The sequence below is a fragment of the Dipodomys ordii genome, unplaced genomic scaffold (assembly GCF_000151885.1).
Source record: "Dipodomys ordii isolate 6190 unplaced genomic scaffold, Dord_2.0 Scaffold64, whole genome shotgun sequence".
Taxonomy (NCBI): domain Eukaryota; kingdom Metazoa; phylum Chordata; class Mammalia; order Rodentia; family Heteromyidae; genus Dipodomys; species Dipodomys ordii.
This window is the reverse complement of record NW_012267280.1, coordinates 1,889,855-1,908,122: the sequence shown is the minus strand read 5'-3', so window position 1 is coordinate 1,908,122 and position 18,268 is coordinate 1,889,855. Positions and strand designations below refer to the sequence as shown.

Sequence of the window (18,268 nt, the reverse complement as noted above, 5' to 3'; positions counted from 1 at the left end):
CTGGGTGCGAGGTTCTCAGGGAGCGCTTCCTTGTGTTGGAGGCTGTGCTGACTTGGGAACAGCCTCTGGGAGCAGGGCACAGGCTGTGTGGGGGGTGCAGCAGTGGCCAAGTCCCTCCTCCAGGGAGGAGGCAGGGCTAGTCATTCAGGAGAGATTCAGACCAGGTTTCTCTTTAATTAGGTCTTTAAAAGTAGAAGGAGCTGGGCGCCGGTGGCTCAAGCCTATAACCCTAGCTACTTAGGAGACTCAGATCTGAAGCTCAAGGTTTGAAACAAGACCAGCAGTGAGACTCTAATCTCCCACTAACCACCAAAAACCCGGAAGTGAAGCTGTGACTCAAGTGGTCGAGAGCTAGCCTTAAGCAGAGAAGCTCAGGGACAGCGCCCAAGCCTTGAGTTCAAGCCCCAGGACTGACATGTACACAAAGGTAGAAGGGTCTTAGGCTTGGAGAGGTAGTATCTGTGTTTGCACTGGTGGGAGTGGGGGCTCTGGCTTTCTAGTCCTGAAGGGAGCACCTGACCCTTGGTGGGACCCCACCTGTGCCCCTCAGCCTCCTCCCAGGGTTTAAGCAGGTGGTGTGGGTGGCACATTCCCCAGCTCTGCAGTCCCCTGGGATGGCCAGGCCCCATTTCCAGGCTCTCCTGAAGAGCCTTCTGCATCAGCCCGCCATCGATGAAAGATCAGTTCTGGGAGACACCTCATCCTCCCTGCGCATGCGGGGACAGCATTGTACCTTGCAGTCCCCAGCAGGTGCTCACGGCGCTCATGCCTGGCAGGGCCCCCGGGGATTCATGGCTTCATTTGTTTGTGGCTTCAGTTTCTCCTTTTAGAACTTTTCGTCTGACATTGATTTTTTTTACCAGCATTTGACCCACAGCCTTCCTGCCTTAACCCCAGGTTGAGAAACTTAAGTGCACCCAGCTGATTTCTGTCTGGACATTGTTGCTCTGGAGAACATTCCAGATGCAGCTTGTTTCTAGGAGAAGCTTCTCTGGCAGCCACTGCACCTCAAGCTCAGCTGGACCTTGAGGCCAAGAGCTGTGTCTCCTCATTGTCTCTGTGAGGCCAGGGCCAGCTCTTCTGAGGCACCTGTGTTCTTCACAGAACCCGGAGCTTTGCCCTCTTTACCTGGCCAGCCGTGTCCGAGCCGGCTTCCTAGGTTGGGGGTATCTGGTGAGACCTGCCTCTGCCTGTGCCATTGCTGGCCTGAGCTGCCACATGGGCCCCACATGCTGAGGACTGGAGCTCCAGGCCTGCCCTGCCATGGCAGCCCCCTCTGGATGTTGTCCCTGTGTCCCTAGGGTGCAGGGATGGAGGGCCGGGCGCCAGCCTGCAAATCTGCTCCCCTGTGTGGAGAGCTTAGGTGTTCCTGGGCTGGGCCCTTTCTGCAGGTGGAAAGGAGTGCGGTCTCTTGCATGGTCTGCCGGACCAGCCCTGGCGCACTCAAAGCCAGTGTCTGGCTGGCCAGGGGTGCCAGAGTTGCTGTGGCTTGGTACTTCTGCCTTCTGGGCAATCCCTGTGGTTTCGGTGGAAACCCCAGGAATGGCTCGCATTGGAGCTGGACCTCAGCCAAGCTCATGTAGATAGGGAGCAGGATCCCCACAAAAGTCCCCAGGAGCAGTGAACCATGGGCCTGCTGATGCCACACCCCAGCACAGTGTGAGGACAGCCCATGGGCCAGGTCCTGGGCTTTGGGAGGACAGCTGCCCAGGGCCCCTTCTGGGCTGAGTTGCTCAGCCTGCCCTGTCCTCCACCAGCACAGGGGACAGGCCAGGTAGGTGGGCAGCCTCACCTCCCTATTTCTGGGACTGCCGAGTCACCTCCAAGGGAGGAACATTGGCCCGGGTCTGCACCCAGCTTGGTTATGGCAGGGACTGGCCATCAGGAAAGGGCCCTTGCCACACCTGTCCGGCTCACTCCAGTGCTTGCTCCTGTGGGCAGCAAGAAGGGGAGCTGGTCCCTGCCAGCTATCAGCTCTTAACTGCCAGGTAACAGCCCGTGGGCCAGGTGCTTTGGGGCCCTGAGGGGTGCCTACACTGTACAGGTGATGGCAGAAACCAGAGCCACGGGCGCCCTGGCACCCAGTGCAGCTGGATGGACACAGGAGAGAGCTGGGTGTGAGGCAGGGGTGCAAGGCTGGTGAGACCAAGAAGCAGTGCTGAGGGCTGTCTGAGGTGAGGGGGCAAGGGTGAAGCTGTTGAGACACTGGGCCCCGGGGGGATTGCTGGTGGGGCGAGGCCCGGGCAGCAGGAAGACAGCCTGACAGGCTCCTTGATCCCAAGCAGCCAGGAGAGGAGCTTCAGGCCATCTGGCACCCACCAGGAAGCCGCCAGCATGGCAGATGATGTCCTCAGGCAGGAGATCAGCCCCAGCGGTGCCAGGCTCCCACAGCTGGTGTGTGCCTTCAGTCTAGGGGGTGTGAGGGACCTAGGCTCTCAGGACCCACGCCTGCGGGCCGCCAGCCCAGGCCCAGGGGACTGCTGCCTCTCCCACCAAGAGAACACGCTGGACCTGCAGTGCCCTGTCCTAGTTTTACCACCAGAAACCTTCAGAAGCCATGGAGGGCCCCCCTGGGACCTAACCGAGCAGCACGAGCAGCGCCTGGCCAGGATCCCCACAGGAAGGCGTTTTCTGGTTTGTGGTCTCCACCATTCCCCCACAATGGAGCTGCCGTGGGCTGGAGGTGATGCACATCAGGGACATGTGGGCTCCTGCGCTGGGGTTCCATCTTGGCATTACCTCCCCTATTACGAAAGAGGAGCAGCTCCAGGCATCAGCACCCCAAATGCTTAAAAGAGCTGGTGATGCGCAGTGCTGACCACCCTGCTTCCAGCCTGACCCACCACCACCGTGGTGTTTCTGGGCCTTGTCTTCTCGCACACACTTGCACGCACAACCACAGCCTTGGTGCTGCTCCATTTAGAAGCAACAGGTCCTGTTTCCCCCAGACATTCCAGGCTACAGCAACCAGAATCTCTGCAGTTCCGTCACGTTGGAAGCTCAAGGCCACCCAGTGCCAGCGCTGCCCTTGAGGCAGGCATGTCCTGGTGGAGCCCCACGTGAGGGCCTGGCTCTGCACATCCTCTGGGCGGCACTGGGGTCACTGGCAGGCTCCTCAGCAGAGCTCAGCTCCCTTCTGAGAGCTCAGCACGCCGCCAGTGGACACCTGTGATGTCCTGACCGGTGTCCTTGAGTCAGGAGCTGGGGCACAAGCAGGGCTGGCCGCTGCTGGGGCTTGGTGTTCAGCAGGCAATGATTGTCATAGGAAGTAGGGAGGGCAGCACTCAGGAGTCGAGGAATGGATCCATGCTCCCTTCCTCCCTTCCCACCCCCTCATCCCTGCCAGGGATGGTCTGGGGGCCTCCCTCGGCTCGGCTCCATTATGCCCATGCTTAGCCATCTAATGCCTGCTCCCTCCGGGTGGTGCTACTGCATGCCCCAGCTCCCCTGTGTGCAACGCACTCGTCCCCAAGCCCGGGGGCTGTCCACCTGCAGTCTAGCGCTCCAGGGCCTTTGGGGGTGCTTGTGCCTTTTAGGTTTTTAGTTATTTTTCTTGGAAGGGCTTGAGTTTATGCCTGGACCATGATCCTCCTAGTCATGCCTCCCACAGAACTGGGATCACAGGTGTGCAGCGCCACCTCTGGCTTGTTGGTTGAGATGGGGTCTGCCTTGCTTAGACTTGAACTGTGATCCTCTCAATCCCCACCTCCCAAGAGCTGGGGCTAGAGGCATCAGCCGCTGTTCTGAGCTCCCTTTGAGTTCTCCCATCTTTCTGTAAACGGGGCACGGTGAAGTAGGTATGACGGGTAGCACAGTCAATGCCTGGGCCCTGCATGGTCCTCCCTGAGGTGGTGCTCTTGTCTTCCCTGTGCATCCAGGGCCATGGTCCCTGCCACCTCTTCCATGTCACTCTTCTGCCTTGTGTTCTTTCCTCCATCTGCCCAGAGGAAACCTCGAGGCCAAGACAGAGGCTCATGGTATCCATGGACACTGTCAGTCATGAAGATGGGCTGGTACCAGCCCATGGTTGTGGTGGACATGAGGCAGGCCGTCTGTGGACAGCAGTCAGACTTGCAAGTGTCCCCGAGGATGGAGGGGGGACCCCTCACCCACCTTGGTGCTGTCCTTATCTTTGCCCTATGTGGTTCCACAGGTGCCCTGGGAAGCCCTGGCCACCTCACAAACCCCAGCCTCCTGTCCACCGTGTGCCTCTTCCTAAACTCCTCTTGTCGATGCTGACTTGCCCCTGGCACCAAGCGTGCAGACTGGCCCACTTATTTTCCATGTCTTATTGATCGGGTTTCCCTGCCAAGATGATTAAGTAGCCAGGCTTTCCACTGGTTTTAGCCAAACCAGGCAGGATTGGAATTGCTCCCTGGGACACCGCCAAATGGACGCCACAGGCGGCTGGCAGGGTACCAAAGGTACCTGCCTGGAGAGAAGTCCCACACCCCACCTGGCTTGCCCCTCACAGCCCCATGATCAGGCCTGCCACATCTTCCTGACACGCTGGGTCTGTGTCTCCAGCACCTCCTCCTCACCTTCCTCATGCTTATGTGGTGGCCACAAGTCCAGCACTCTGGGTAATGCCAGCCTTTGAAAGGATGTAGCTTTGTCTAATTTGCTCCTTTAAAAAAAAAAAGTCCTTTTACTGGGGTGGCATGGAACTCAAGCCCCACACTCTAAGTAGGTATTCTACCACTTAGAACATACCCTCTGCCTTTCATTGTTATTGTTGGTTTTTACCAATACCTGGGTCTGAACTCAGAGCCTTGAGCTCAGTTTTCTTTCTTGGGTGACACTCTACCACTTGAGCCACTCCCTCCTGTTTGGCTTTTTGCTAGAGTCTTTTTTTTTGGGGGGGGGGTCCAGTCGTGGGGCCTGAACTCTGGTGCTGTCCCTCAGCTCTTCAGCTCAAGGCTAGCACACTACCACTTGAGCCATAGCACCACCTCGATTCTGAGGAATCGAACCCAGGGCCTCATTCATGCAAGACAAGCGCTCTACCACTGAGCCACCTTCCCAGCCCTTGCTAGAGTCTTAAGGACTTTTCTGCTCTGCCTGGCTTTTGAACAGTGATCCTCAGATTTCAGCCTCCTGAATAGTTAGGATTACAGGTGTGAACTACCACTGCCTGGCTTGCTTACACACTTATTTCATTTTTCTTTTTTTTGTTTGTTTCTGCCAGTCCTGGGGCTTGAACTCAAGGCCTAGGCACTGTCCCTGAGCGTTTTTTTTTTGCTCAAGGCTAGTGCTCTACCACTTGAGCTACAGCACCACTTCCAGCTTTTTTCTATTTATGAGGTACTGAAGAATGGAACCCAGGGCTTCATGCATGCTAGGCAAGCATTCTACTACTAAGCCACCTACCCAGCCTCTAAAGTTCATTTTGATAAGTATTTTACATGATCAGAGAGGTCACATTTTTAAGGTCAGGTGTAGAACTTTGGCCCAGGACTGGCCTGCCCGGTAGCTGGGATCGCACTTCTACTCTCAGCTCATTGGCTAAGATGGGATGTAGCTTTTGCTGAGCCTTGAATAGAGTCTCCACCTCCGTGAGTGCCTGGGGCTATAACTGTGCATTTTGCAAGGCCTTTTTGTTATTTTTCATTCTGTTTGCAGTGCTGGGAATGGAATCGAGGGCCCAGCACATAAGGCTCCCCGCTGAGCAGCACCCCAGCCTTCACTATCACGCAGTGCCACCTGCGTGTGGCCAGCAGCTCCATGCAGGGGATCAGCAGGCTCACTTCCAAGAGCTCTGTGGAGGGGAAGTGGCCTCGCGGCCCGCCGCCTGCCTTCACTGCTCTCACATTACTGGCCTGTTTCCCCCAGTCACCTGGCTCTCAGGACATCCTGTCACCCAACCAAGAGAACTGAAACTGCCCTGGGAACAGAGCTGATACAGAAAGGCTGTGAAAGACGGGGTCTCCCCTCAAGGCCAGCGCTCTGTGTGGCCTCCTCTTCCTGCCTGTCCCCAGCCCAGACTTCTGGTGGGCGTGGACAAGGAGATGACTCTGAGAGCTGCTTGCCCAGTGAGGCCCTCACCGTCCCCTCGTGCGTGCACGTTTGTGCATGCGTGTGTGGAGCAATGCCTGCATTCTGGGTCTGCACAGTGCCCAGCCTGCACCTCACAGCACTTGAGTCAGGAGACCCAGTGTGGTTACCATCTGTGGCTTCTGCTGCTCTGATCTCAAGCCTGCGGAAGCGTGCGTGCGCGCATGCATGCCTGTGTGAGTGAGACCAGACCCCAGATGTTCAGTGTGTGTCCCCCCCCCCCCCCGTGACTGCTGGCTTCCTGGCAGCCACCCCTAGTGGACAGGGCCCGAGACCCAGGAGCCCATAGGACCCTCCCAGGCCAGGGGGCACAGACCACCACGTCACATGAACCCCAATGGCTGGGAAGGACCCCACCCCCTAGAAAGATCTTTCCTGGCTTCAAGGCCAGGATGATGCATCTGGAAGTGCTGGGCCAGGCAGGCGGTGAGACTCCATCCTGGAGGCCCCAGATCAGGGGCCTAGGAGCCCCTCAGCCTGGAGATAGAGGACTGCAGCGCTGCCCAGCTGTTCGCTTCTGGTTGGGGCGTCTCCGCTCCATCGTGGAGCCAGTGGCAGACAGTGCCTAGGCAGGTGTCATTGGAAATGCCCTGTTCAGTGTTTTTGACCTTTCCGTCCCCATAGGTGGGCCTGGTCATCCCTTCTCTAGTCCTGGCATATTTTAGAAGAGTCACAGCTGGTCACCATTGAGACACAGCAAGAAGGGTGGGCAGCCCCCAGGTCCCCCGCAGGAGGTACTTGAGCAGCCACACCTGGTGCCTGCTTGATAGCAGAGCGCCATCACACTCCCTGGGCCCTTCTGTTTCCAGAGGGCCGGGTCCCATTCATTGCCGTCCTGAGTGCCTGCCCTTGTTGGGCATCCTCACAGTCCCTGCCCATGGAGGGCCCTCTGCAACTGTGTGGTTAGGGACGTACCCCTGCTCTGCACCTGCGAGGCTGTGCTAGCCTCTGCACTGCAGTCCAGCCTAAGCGTCAGTGCACTGCTTTCCCTCTTTTCAGTATGGGGGTCTGAACTTAGCCTTTAAGTAACCAGGCAGGGGCTCTACTGCTGAGCCACCCCTCCGATCCTTTCTGCAGTGTTTTGTTTTGTTTTTGTCAGTCATGGGGCCTGAACTCTGGGCCTGGGCGCTGTCCCTCAGCTCTTCAGCTCAAGGCTAGTGCTCTACCACTTGAGCGACAGCACCACTTCTGGCTTTTTCTGCTTATGTGGTGCTGAGGAATCGAACCCAGGGCCTCATGCGTGCAAGGCAGGCGCTCAGTACTGGTAACCACTGAGCCCCCTTCCCAGCCCCTGCAGTGGTTATTTTTAAGCCACTGTCTCGCGCCTGCCTGGTTGCCATTCAGTGGCTGGCTGCGTGTTGGCCCCGCGTGGTTCCTGGATGACCGCACCGCACCGCACCCAGCACAGTGCCTTAGAGGTAGAGATGCCTCTGTGGGCTGCCCTGACTCTGCCAACCTCAGATCTCAGCCACGAGCCACAGGTGCCTAGCTGCAAGTTGGATTTTTAATGTTGGCCCCTCAGCAGGCTGCAGCCACTACTGCAGTGTGTTTCAGTAGCGCCGGGGCTGTGTGGCCCACGCCAGGGGCCTTTGGTGGGTCCCTGGCTCTGGTGTCACAGCACTGCCCGGCCCCACCCGCACTGCTGGTTTTCACTCGGATGTGGTTGGCTAATGAGCTTTCTCTTCTGTCTCAAGCTGGTCAGCGAGAAGGTCGGCGGGGCTGAGGGGACCAAGCTGGACGATGACTTCAAAGAGATGGAGAAGGTGAGGCAGCGGAGCTGTGAGACACCACGCCCACAGTTGGCATCCATGGACATGCCAAGAGACCCCAGTGGTGTGGGGGGTTGCTCAAGCTCCAGCAGTGGACTCCAGGAGTGACAGCCCATCCCTCCCCCATGTTGTCTAGTGTGGGTGGGGGACAGGGAGAGGCGTCGGGCCCGGAGCCCCCACCACCTTCTGCTTCTCTCCACAGAAGGTGGATGTCACCAGCAAGGCGGTGACAGAAGTGCTGGTCAGAACCATCGAGTACCTGCAGCCCAACCCAGGTAGGGGGCCAGCCTGCCCGACTGCCCCCCACCCCCAGGTCTGCCCTCCTGTCACCCAGGAATCTTCTGAAAAGACTCCACATAGAGCTCCCCTATGACCTAGAAATCCCACTTTGGGGCATTAACCCACATGATCACAAACAAGACCATAGTAAAGCTACCAGCACACCTATGGTTATTGCAGAATTATTTACCATAGCTATGATATGGAACCAACCCAGATGCCCCTCAGTAGATGAATTCATCAAGAAAATGTGGTATATATACACAATGGAATTCTATGCCTCCATCAGAAAGAATGACATTGCCCATTTGTTAGGAAATGGAAAGGCTTGGAAAAAATTATATTAAGTGAAGTAAGCCAGGCCCAAAGAAACATAGGTCCCACGGCTTCCCTTATTTGCAATAACTAGTGGGCTGTAGCTGCAGTGCCCAGTATGGGCAGGCTGGAGGCCTGGCTGAACCAGCCCGAGGCTGTGCTGGTGTGTGGGCAGCACCACTTCCTCTGCTGGCCTGCAGTCCCTGGGGCACACACTCCCCCCACCCACCTTGACCAGGGGAGACGGGGACGGGAAGGAGCCTCTGCCAGCCTCCCTGGGAGGTGGGTGTCACCCTGCTCACGTGGCGATCAGTGCACGGTGCCCTGTGACCCGCCATTTCCCCTCGCAGCCTCCCGGGCCAAGCTGACGATGCTCAACACGGTGTCCAAGATCCGGGGCCAAGTGAAGAACCCTGGCTACCCACAGTCAGAGGGGCTGCTGGGCGAGTGTATGATCCGCCACGGGAAGGAGCTGGGTGGCGAGTCCAACTTCGGTGAGAGCGGGGCATCCCCGGGCCAGGGGACCAGGGGGACCCACAGGGTCCACGTGTCCCAGTGCAGATGGACACTGCTGTCTGCCAGGCACTGTCCTAGGACAGGGCTCAGTAACCACCTCCCATGTGGGGACAAAGGGGCTGCGCAGCCGGGCATCACTCAGCCCAGTACCATGAAGGCAATGTGGGAGGCGGGGGGGTCTTGGCTTCCAGTCCCACCTGCTCCACGCTGGGCTGTGGAGCACTGGCGCCGCCAGGGGTGGCAGCCCCCCGTGACAGCCTCCCCTCCCCTCCCGCAGGAGATGCCCTGCTGGACGCGGGAGAGTCCATGAAGCGCCTGGCTGAGGTGAAGGACTCCCTGGACATAGAGGTCAAGCAGAACTTCATCGACCCGCTGCAGAACCTGTGTGACAAGGACCTGAAGGAGATCCAGGTGCCGCCTGCGGCAGCCCTGTCCCCACCCCAGACCACTAGTGCAGGGTGACCGGGCCTGGCACCTGGTCAGGCCGCTCGCTGACTTTGCCCCGCTGCCCACAGCACCACCTGAAGAAGCTGGAGGGCCGCCGGCTGGACTTTGACTACAAGAAGAAGCGTCAGGGCAAGATCCCAGACGAGGAGCTGCGCCAGGCTCTGGAGAAGTTCGAGGAGTCCAAGGAGGTGGCAGAGACCAGCATGCACAACCTCCTGGAGACAGACGTGCGTGGGGCAGCAGCCTAGCCACTGCGGGGGGGGGGGGGCTCTGGACCTCCAGAGGGTGGCTGTGCGGGGTGGCCTCAGCCTTGCTGCTCCCGCAGATCGAGCAGGTGAGCCAGCTCTCAGCACTGGTGGACGCACAGCTGGACTACCACCGGCAGGCTGTGCAGATCCTCGAAGAGCTGGCCAGCAAGCTGAAGCGCCGGTAAGCCCCTTCCACTACTCCTGAAGCCCTGACGCCACCCCCCCCCCCACCATGCACTCACAGAGGCTCCCGGGCTGCCTGCGCCCTCTGCCTGTGGAAGCAAGCACTACACTCGGCCTCGGCAGCCCTGGTGTGAATCCAATGCTGTCAGCCCTGGGCGTGTTGAGGGATCCCTGAAGGTAGCAAGGCCTGCTCCATTCATCCTCCTTCTCCACCCCCACCCCATGGAGACCACAGAGGAAACCAGAGGTCACACTCAGTCAGTGACTCAGCCGGGGTCACCCCAGCCACTGGCCCAGGACACCTCTGTGCTTTCCTTCCTGCTGCCTGGCCGGGCCCAGCCCTATGAGGGCATGGTGGCGTGTGGGTGCACCGGGGGGCAGGGCAGTGGACAGCCTCTGGAGGTGCCCAACACTGGGGCACTGGTCCAGAGCCTTCTTTGAGGTTCAGCCAGGGCCTGTGGGTGCCCTGTGCCTCACGTCATGCTACGGAGGCCCTCTCCACCCCAGACCAGGCCCGGGCAGGCACTGGGTGGGTGTGGCTGTGCCTTGGCCAGTGCTCAGCACTCTACTCCCCACAGGGTGCGGGACGCCTCCTCGCGCCCCAGGCGTGAGTACAAGCCCAGGCCCCGGGAGTCCTTTGACCTAGGGGAGCCTGAGCAGTCCAACGGGGGCCTCCCCTGCGCCGCGCCCAAGACCACAGGTGATGCGGGCCACCCCTGGGAGCCATGGTGGGGGCACCCGCCCTCTGCACTGTGGTCCTGGGCCAGGCTCACTCCCCTTTGTCCTCCAGGAGTTTCATCGTCTTTCCGATCTTCCGAGAAGCCCATCCAGACGCCCAGCAGGAGCATGCGTGAGTGGCCTCTTGCGATGACTCCAGAGAGCACTGGAGGAAGGGGTGGGGCGGCCAGGGCCACAGCATGGGGCGGGCGGGGGGGGGGCTGACCTTAGAGCAAAGCACCTGGCACCCCATCCCGCAGCGCCCCTGGACCAGCCGAGCTGCAAGGCCCTGTATGACTTCGAGCCTGAGAACGACGGTGAGCTGGGCTTCCGTGAGGGCGACCTCATCACGCTCACCAACCAGATCGACGAGAACTGGTACGAGGGCATGCTGCACGGCCAGTCGGGCTTCTTCCCGCTCAGCTACGTGGAGGTGCTCGTGCCCCTGCCTCAGTGACGCCGCCCGGCCCCACCAGCCCCACCCGGGGCGATCGCATTCCACGAGCGGCTCAGCTCCCACCTCCGGGCAGGTGAGCTCCTGTTTACGTGGGCGCCGTGGCTCAGCAGCAGCAGGCGGTGTGTGGAGCTCCTTCCACGTGGGGCTAACACTAAGGTGCTCTAGAAACACTAACGTTCCTCTTGCCCCTCCACGGGCGGCAACTCCAAGGGGGCCCTCCAGCCCCTTCCCCAGGTCCACTGTCCTGACTCACAAGGCCCAGGCCGCAGCCTAACTGGGTGTGGCCCCCCCTGGCCATTCCACACCCCAGTTTGTAATCCCCTCCAGCCCGTTGCTGGCAATGGGCCTTGCCCCTCCATACACACTCACTCCAGGCGGCTCGGGGCACCTCACCCCCATCTTGCACACATCCCAGGTACTTGCTGGGTACTGGGGTCCTCACCCCTCCAGCAGTGCCCGCATGCCAGCCTGAGCCCGGGCCTCGGCGGATCACACGAGGGGTTTCTCTGGCACAAGCCGCCGCCACCAGCTGAACACCCCTCCCACGGGACCAGGCACAGGCTTCCGAAGAGAATGTCCCCTGCCTGAGCCATCCCGCCCCGCCGCTGTGTGTGGTGACCCCTGCATCACCTCCATAGACAGCTGCCAGCGTGACCCCGGCCCCCCCCCCCCCCCCCGGCCACAGCCCAGCTTTCCTCCCCTCACTGAACCCAGGCGCTGGCTGAGTGGAGGCCGGGGTCCAGGTTTGCAGTCCCCCCAGCCCGGCCCCTCTGGGGGGCGCCCTGACCACAGGAAGTGCAGCTTGCTCCGGGTCCAGGCAAAGCCATGTACTCCTCATTTTTACAAAGTATTAAACGTCTTTCTACAGCCTCCGTGTCCTCTCCCCTACCACACACACACACACACAGCTGACACAGCCCCATCTTGGAGCATGGGGTGGGAGGGTGGGGGACCTCAGCCTGTGGCCGGATGAGGGTGAGGATTTAAGCCCCAGGGGGTTCACTGGGTGCCAGGGGAGTGGGGAGCTGCCGGCCTGCCCGCACAACCCACACCAAAGCGATCCTCATGGCTGCCAGCTGCTTGCGCTTTATTATCCAAGCCTGAGTCACAGGGACGAAGGGCAGCCGGCCTGCTTGAGGATACCGCAGACCTGCTCCAGCACGTGGCCCACACCCTGGTCCTTGGGCGTCCTGCTGGCCAGGGAGATCTGAAACCCCAGGGCAGGCTGCTCAGGCGGTGCTGTGTCCCCAGGTCCTCCCGGGGTGCCTGCATTGCATTTTACAGGCTGGACCTCGCCCTGCTGCCCTGAGAAGGTAGTGGGAAGGAAGCCCACAGGCTGGAGAAGCCCCAGCCTGGGCTCACCTTGGGGACAGGCAGCCGCGTCCCCCGTGGTATGTCCAACCACCCAGGGGTCTCGGGGCCTTGAAGCAGAGCACCGGCCTTCTCGGCGCCATCTCACCTTGAGCTTGTCCAGGTAGCTGTGCTCCTGGCTCCAGGGCTCCTGGAAGCTCACGAGGTCCGGGGCGCCCTTGTAGAACTCCACCAGCAGCATCTGCAGACAGGTCACGCACCTGCCTCTCTCCAGTGGGCCTCCCGCCTTCCTCCCTCCACCTCGCAACCCGGGCACCACGAAGGAGAGTCCAGACCCAGCAGAGGGAAGGACAGGCACCAGGCTGGACCGCCACTCACGCCTGCCTAAGCCAGCACAGCCCAGAGCCTGGCTCCTAACACCAGCGGCACTGGTGGCAGGGCAGAGGCGGTGAGCACCTCCCACTTCGGTTTGCGCAGGCTCTGAACTCAGGGCTTCGTACTTGCAAGGCAGACGCTCTACCACTTGAGCCACACCCCCAGCCCTTTTTCTTTTTGCTGCAGCAAGCCTGGACTTTGGTATTCCTGTTTACACTTCCCACATAGTGGGGATGTATGGATGGATGATAGGCATATACTATTATGCCCTGCTTGTAGGTTGAGGAATCTCACTGATACTTTGCCTGGCTAGCCTCCTCTCCTCTCCTAATCTGCACTTCCTGAGTAGCGGGGATGGGAGCCATCATGACTAACCACGTTCAACTTTTTGCATTTTTGCTTTAAAAAAAAAAAAGGACCAGGGCTTGAATTAAGAAGAGCCTTGTGCTTTCACTTGGCTTTTTTGCTGACAGCAGGGGTTCTACCCTGTGAGCCATGCTTGACTCCAGTTCTTGGCTGGTTATTTAGAGATAAAGAGTCGGATTTATTTGCTTGGGCTGGCTTCAAACCTCCATGCTCAGATCTCAGGCTCCCAAGTAGCTAGGATTTCAGTGCAAATTTTTCCAATGTAACACACACAGACACACACACATACACACAATCAAGTGAGTTCAGCAGACCTCAGGCTCCCAAGTAGCTAGGATTTCAGTGCAAATTTTTCCAATGTAACACACACAGACACACACACACACACACACACACTTACCATCTCATGCAGGATGTCATTGGTCAGAAAACTGTCCTGGACATAAGCCATCTCCACATCCATGGGGATGCCGTAGTCACTGGGCCTTTGCTGGGAGGGACACGCGTGGTCAGAGAGGCCCCCACTGACTTCTGACCTCTGCCCCGGAGTGGGAGGGGGCATAGCTCAGTGGGTGGCCATCATGTCCCCATTTCACAGAAGCCACAAACAGGTGAGAAACGGTGCCCCCGCCTCAGCCCTGGCTTGTCTGTCACCCACACAACCTCCCTCCCTGACCCCCAGCCTCCCCCAGAGGCCAGCCTACCTCGGGGGGCGGCATCACCCAGAACGGGGAGATGTTAGACTCAGGGCCCGGGTTGCCTGGATAGTATGGGGCTGGGGGAAGAGACAGCGTGGGCTGGGTAAGCTGGTCTAGGCTGCTCCCCACACCCCACACCCTGCACCCCAGGCCTCACAGCAGAGCAGGGCCAGGCAGGGCTGGAAGCCGTTGCTGGAGCCCTGCAGCCGCAGCTGGTACTCCATCTGCGCGTCGATGTCCTGCAGTGTGGGCAGCGCCGGGCTGTGCGGGTGGCTGTGGTACCAGCCCACCAGCGACAGCCCCCGCAGGAACAGGCTCTGGTAGATCTGCAGACGGAGGCACAGCCAAGGCTAAGCCAGGGAGCTCAGGGGCCAGGGCCTGCTATGTGCCAGGCCTGGGGCCCTGGGCACACCTTCACTAGACCCACCATAATAGGCCAGTGGCTCATGCCTTGTCATCCCAGCTACTCAGGAGCCTGAGATCTGAGGATGAGACTCCTGTCTCAAATGAACCAGCACAAGGCTGCAAGTAGAGCTGTGGCTGAAGCGGTAGAGTGCTAGCCTTGAGTGGAGACAATCAGGGACAGAGCCAGGCCCAGAGTTCAAGCTCTGACACAAAAATGAAGAGTGCTCAGAATCTGCACTCGGCCTGCTGTAGACCCCACATTCTCTTGATTTAACACAAGGACAAAGCTGTTTGCAGATAGGAGAAAAAGTCTGTTTGTGGGGGAGACAATCTTCCCTAGCAAGGTTAGGGTGCAGCTCCGTAGAGGGCTCCTAGCACCAAAACAAAACCTGAGGATCTGAGTGGAAGGAGTTAGCACAGCCCCAGCCAAACAGCTGTGTCTCTCCCCTCCCCCGCTTCCTCCCCCCACCCCCACACAGTGATCCCCTCACCTCCTCTTCAATGCTGGCCGCAGTGTCAGGGTCCCCAAGCCGGCTCCTGCATGGGAAGGCTCTCAGCACGGTAAGCACTGCGGGGTGACAGGGAAGCCGCAAATAGTGACCCCGGTCTCCATGCCCCCTACCCACCTGGTCCCCAATACTCACTTTGGTTGTTGATATCCCAGCGGCCCCCGAGGTAGCCCACAACCTCACTCCGTGTCAGGTGGCTGTGGAAGTCCTGGGAGGAAAGGCAGACGCTGGGGCTCCTGCCCCAACTTGAGCCAGCCACCTCCCCCCACCCCTTTATTTTTTTTGTGTTGGTTTTGGGGCTTGAACTCAGGGCCTGGGAGCTGTTCCTGAGCTCTTTTGCTCAAGGTGAGCGCTCTACCACTCAGCCACAGCGCCACTTCTGGTTTATTGGAGGTAAGAATGTTACAGACTTTCCTGCCTGGGCTGGATTTGAATGGTGATCCTCAAATCTCAGCTTCCTGAGTATCCCCACTACCCCCCCCCACTTCTTAATTACAGAAGCAAACATTTATTGCTCACTCACTGATTACCAGTAGCAAACATTTATTGAGCACCTACTGTTTATGAGCAGCAAACACAACACTGGTCTTCGAGTGGACATTTTGAACCCCTTCCCCTCCTGGCTGGTCCAGGCCCAGAGCCCCTGGCCCTGCTCACTAAGGGATGAGTTGGGAGCTTGGTCACACACCAGCAGAAAGAGCACGTTGCTGGAAATGGCCACGTTGAACGGCTGGAACTTGTTGATGGCTGCGAAGGAAGTTACTTCCACCAGGGTGTGGGGGTTCCTGGAGTAGCCAGGAGGGTCCCATGGTCTCAGGAGGCCCATGTTTTCCCTCACCTGCCCACCCAGCCCCTGCCCTGGCATTCCACCACACCAAACAAGGATTCTGTGTAAGCTGAGGGTTGGGCCGGCTCCGGGGGGGGGGCATCTGACCTGGCAGAGTCACGACTGCCCAGCATGCAGTAGCGCACGGGCACCCGCAGCTTGCTCTCCACCCGCTTCCCTGGGGGCACGGCCTCTGGAGAGGGAGAGAAGAAATGTCAACCACTCTGCACCCCAGTCTGGGTATACAACAAGGGGCAACTCAAGAAAAAACAAACAGCGCTAGGCTGGAAAATCAGGCAGAAAGCAGAGACACATGAGATTTGTTTAAAATACATAAAGATTTTAAAAATCAGGCCAGGCGCTGGTGGCTCACGCCTGCCATCCTAGCTACTCAGGAGGCTGAGATCTGAGGATCACAGTTCATAGCCAGCCAGGGCAGGAAAAATCCATGAGATTTTTATCTCCAATAAACCACAAAGACAAAAGTGGAGCTGTGTGGCTCAAGTGGTAGAACACCAGCCTTGAGTGACAAAAATCTTAAGAGACAGTGCAAAGTCCATTCGTTCTAAGACCCAGGAGCTTGGCGTCAAAAAAGGAAAAAGAAGTAAAGCCAAGTAAGACTGCAGGGCCCTGAGTTCAAGCACCAGGCTGGGCACACACACACATACACACAATCAAGTGAGTTCAGGAACCCATAAATGAATAAGGGAGAAGGTTGCCAAATCCAGCATCAGAGCTTCAGAACTCAGGCAGAGAGCGGAATCTGGTGGTGGGGTGCTAGAGAAGATCGACACCCCCCCACCCCAGTCTCATCCCCCATCCTGATTCCCTGCTTCTGCTTGCCCTCACCTGGGTGTGCAGGCTCCGAGAGGCCCTTCCCCTGAGGTCTCCGGTTCTTATCCTCCACTGAGACCCCCGCCACCACCTCCTCATCCTCATCTTCCATCAGCAGCTCCTCCTCCTCCCCTTCGCTGGCGGGGCTCTGGCAGAATGTCAGGGGGGAGGGATGACCCTGTCAATGGGCTGCCCCCCTCCCTCACCCATCTCCCTCCCCATCAGCAGACTGTAGCCGTAGTTGTCATTATCTAGACTGACCACTAGGGGGCGAGAGTGAACAGAGGCATGGAATGCCCACACCAGGGCAGCTCATTAATAAATCCTATCAGATCCATTAGTGGAAAACAAACAAACAAACCAGAACTTGCCCACTCTACCACTTGATAGCGGCCAGATTCAACTTTGCAAGACCACTTCAATAGCTTTAGCGGGGTCTCCAGCTCCTACCCACATCCCACAGCCTGTCCTCCCACAATATCCACCAGAGGCACCCATGAGTGTGAAATCCCTTTCCACCCTCTTCTGCCCCCTTCCGTGGCTCCCATCTCCCTCAGGGTCAAAGCCCCAAGTCCTGCCCCAAGGCCCTGCACAGCCCACCCTGTCCCCTCCCTACCTCTCCCCCGTCTCTCGGTTCCTTGATCCCTCTGCTCCTGCCACACAGGGCCTCTTCACTGTTTCTCCAACACAGCCTGTCCCCAAGTCTTTCAGGCACCAGCTCCCGCTCTTTCTGTTCCATGCTCTGATGGTGCCCTCTCTCTAACCCAGCTGAACCCTCCTCACCCAACAGCGCATTGGGAAGGACTTTACCTCATCCGCGGCAGCTACCGCCATGTGAAGCTGATGTCGTCGGAGCCAGGTGGCCTTGTACTTGTCCAGTTTCTGGCCCTTGTATTTGACGGAGGCCCAGCCGCAGCCAGACTTCTTGGCTGGGTTGACCAGCTTCTTGCAGTGGGTAGCCCAGGCACTGGGGGAATTGAAAACCTGCCCAGTTTCTTGCCACACGATCCTCCCATCCGGCTGCAAGTCCCCCAGGAACTTCTTCCCCTGTAGCAGCAAACGGGTTGGCTGGATGCGGGCAGCAGACCCCACCAGAGTCCCTCAAGGAAGTCCTCCTAAACCCGTGCTCCCTGGAGTTTGCCAGACACTCTCCACTAACTACAGTGAACCCTCCCAGGCCAACCTCTGCCTTTGAACTGCGAGAGCACCTACAGGTAAGGGGAAATGTCAATCTCCAGCACTGCTGTATCCATGACAACCACGCACAGCCTGGCTCCCAGCAGGTCCTACAGAGCCCAGGCATGGTAGTTCGTGGCTGTCACTTCCACACATAGGCTACCTGGCAAGATCCTGTCTTAAAAAAGCAGCCAGGAGCTAGTGGCTCACACCTGTCATCCCAGCTACTCAAGAGGCTGAGATCTGAGGATCAGCCGTTTGAAGCCAGCCCCTGGCAGGAATTCCAGGAAACTCCTATCCCCAAGGAACCAGCTAAAAGCTAGAAGCGGAGGCTCAAGTGGTAGAGGCCATCCTTGAGTGAAAAAGTTAAGGGACAGCGATCAGGCCCTGAGTTCAAGCCCCAGTTCTGACACAACCACCCCTCTTCTCCCCGCCAAAAAAAGGCAATCAAACGCACAAACAGAAAAACTAAGAGGACTAGGGATACATAGCTCAGCAGTATCTACAGTACTTCAAGGACAGCAAAATCCTCCTAGATTCTAGATGTCACTATACTACTCCGCAGGGGGGGGGGCTACTGCCTCCGATTCCCCTCCCCCACAGTCGGGCACGTCCAGGGAGTCCTGGGCCTCAGTTTCCCCGTCGTGCAGGAGCAGGGATGGGTTGGGGACGCTCACCAGATAGTAGATGGACAGCACCCCGGCGCCGGGCTCCAGCAGCGCGTCTTTGAGCAGCACCCGCAGCGTGACGGCGCGCCGGGTGAGCGCGCCCCCCAGCCCGCCG

The 18,268-nt window shown here is 58.8% G+C and overlaps 2 protein-coding genes across 2 annotated transcripts in view; one reads left to right on the top strand and one right to left on the bottom strand.

The window, feature by feature from the left end:
* Sh3gl1 (SH3-domain GRB2-like 1) overlaps positions 1-11,852 on the top strand; it is a 28,059-nt gene extending 16,207 nt beyond the window's left edge. The window contains exons 2-10 of the mRNA XM_013022904.1: positions 7,749-7,817; positions 8,026-8,098; positions 8,768-8,911; positions 9,211-9,344; positions 9,449-9,607; positions 9,706-9,809; positions 10,390-10,511; positions 10,602-10,661; positions 10,789-11,852. Of these exons, the coding sequence (XP_012878358.1) occupies positions 7,749-7,817; positions 8,026-8,098; positions 8,768-8,911; positions 9,211-9,344; positions 9,449-9,607; positions 9,706-9,809; positions 10,390-10,511; positions 10,602-10,661; positions 10,789-10,985 (1,062 nt within the window). The 3' untranslated portion in view covers positions 10,986-11,852. The remainder of the gene's footprint in view (positions 1-7,748; positions 7,818-8,025; positions 8,099-8,767; positions 8,912-9,210; positions 9,345-9,448; positions 9,608-9,705; positions 9,810-10,389; positions 10,512-10,601; positions 10,662-10,788) is intronic.
* Positions 11,853-12,047: 195 nt separating this feature from the next.
* Mpnd (MPN domain containing) overlaps positions 12,048-18,268 on the bottom strand; it is a 6,510-nt gene continuing 289 nt past the window's right edge. The window contains exons 2-13 of the mRNA XM_013022646.1: positions 18,163-18,263; positions 17,120-17,356; positions 16,325-16,457; positions 15,584-15,668; positions 15,338-15,434; positions 14,785-14,857; positions 14,632-14,708; positions 13,893-14,061; positions 13,742-13,812; positions 13,438-13,527; positions 12,445-12,537; positions 12,048-12,192 (exon numbers count right to left, since the gene is read on the bottom strand). Of these exons, the coding sequence (XP_012878100.1) occupies positions 12,091-12,192; positions 12,445-12,537; positions 13,438-13,527; positions 13,742-13,812; positions 13,893-14,061; positions 14,632-14,708; positions 14,785-14,857; positions 15,338-15,434; positions 15,584-15,668; positions 16,325-16,457; positions 17,120-17,356; positions 18,163-18,263 (1,328 nt within the window). The 3' untranslated portion in view covers positions 12,048-12,090. The remainder of the gene's footprint in view (positions 12,193-12,444; positions 12,538-13,437; positions 13,528-13,741; positions 13,813-13,892; positions 14,062-14,631; positions 14,709-14,784; positions 14,858-15,337; positions 15,435-15,583; positions 15,669-16,324; positions 16,458-17,119; positions 17,357-18,162; positions 18,264-18,268) is intronic.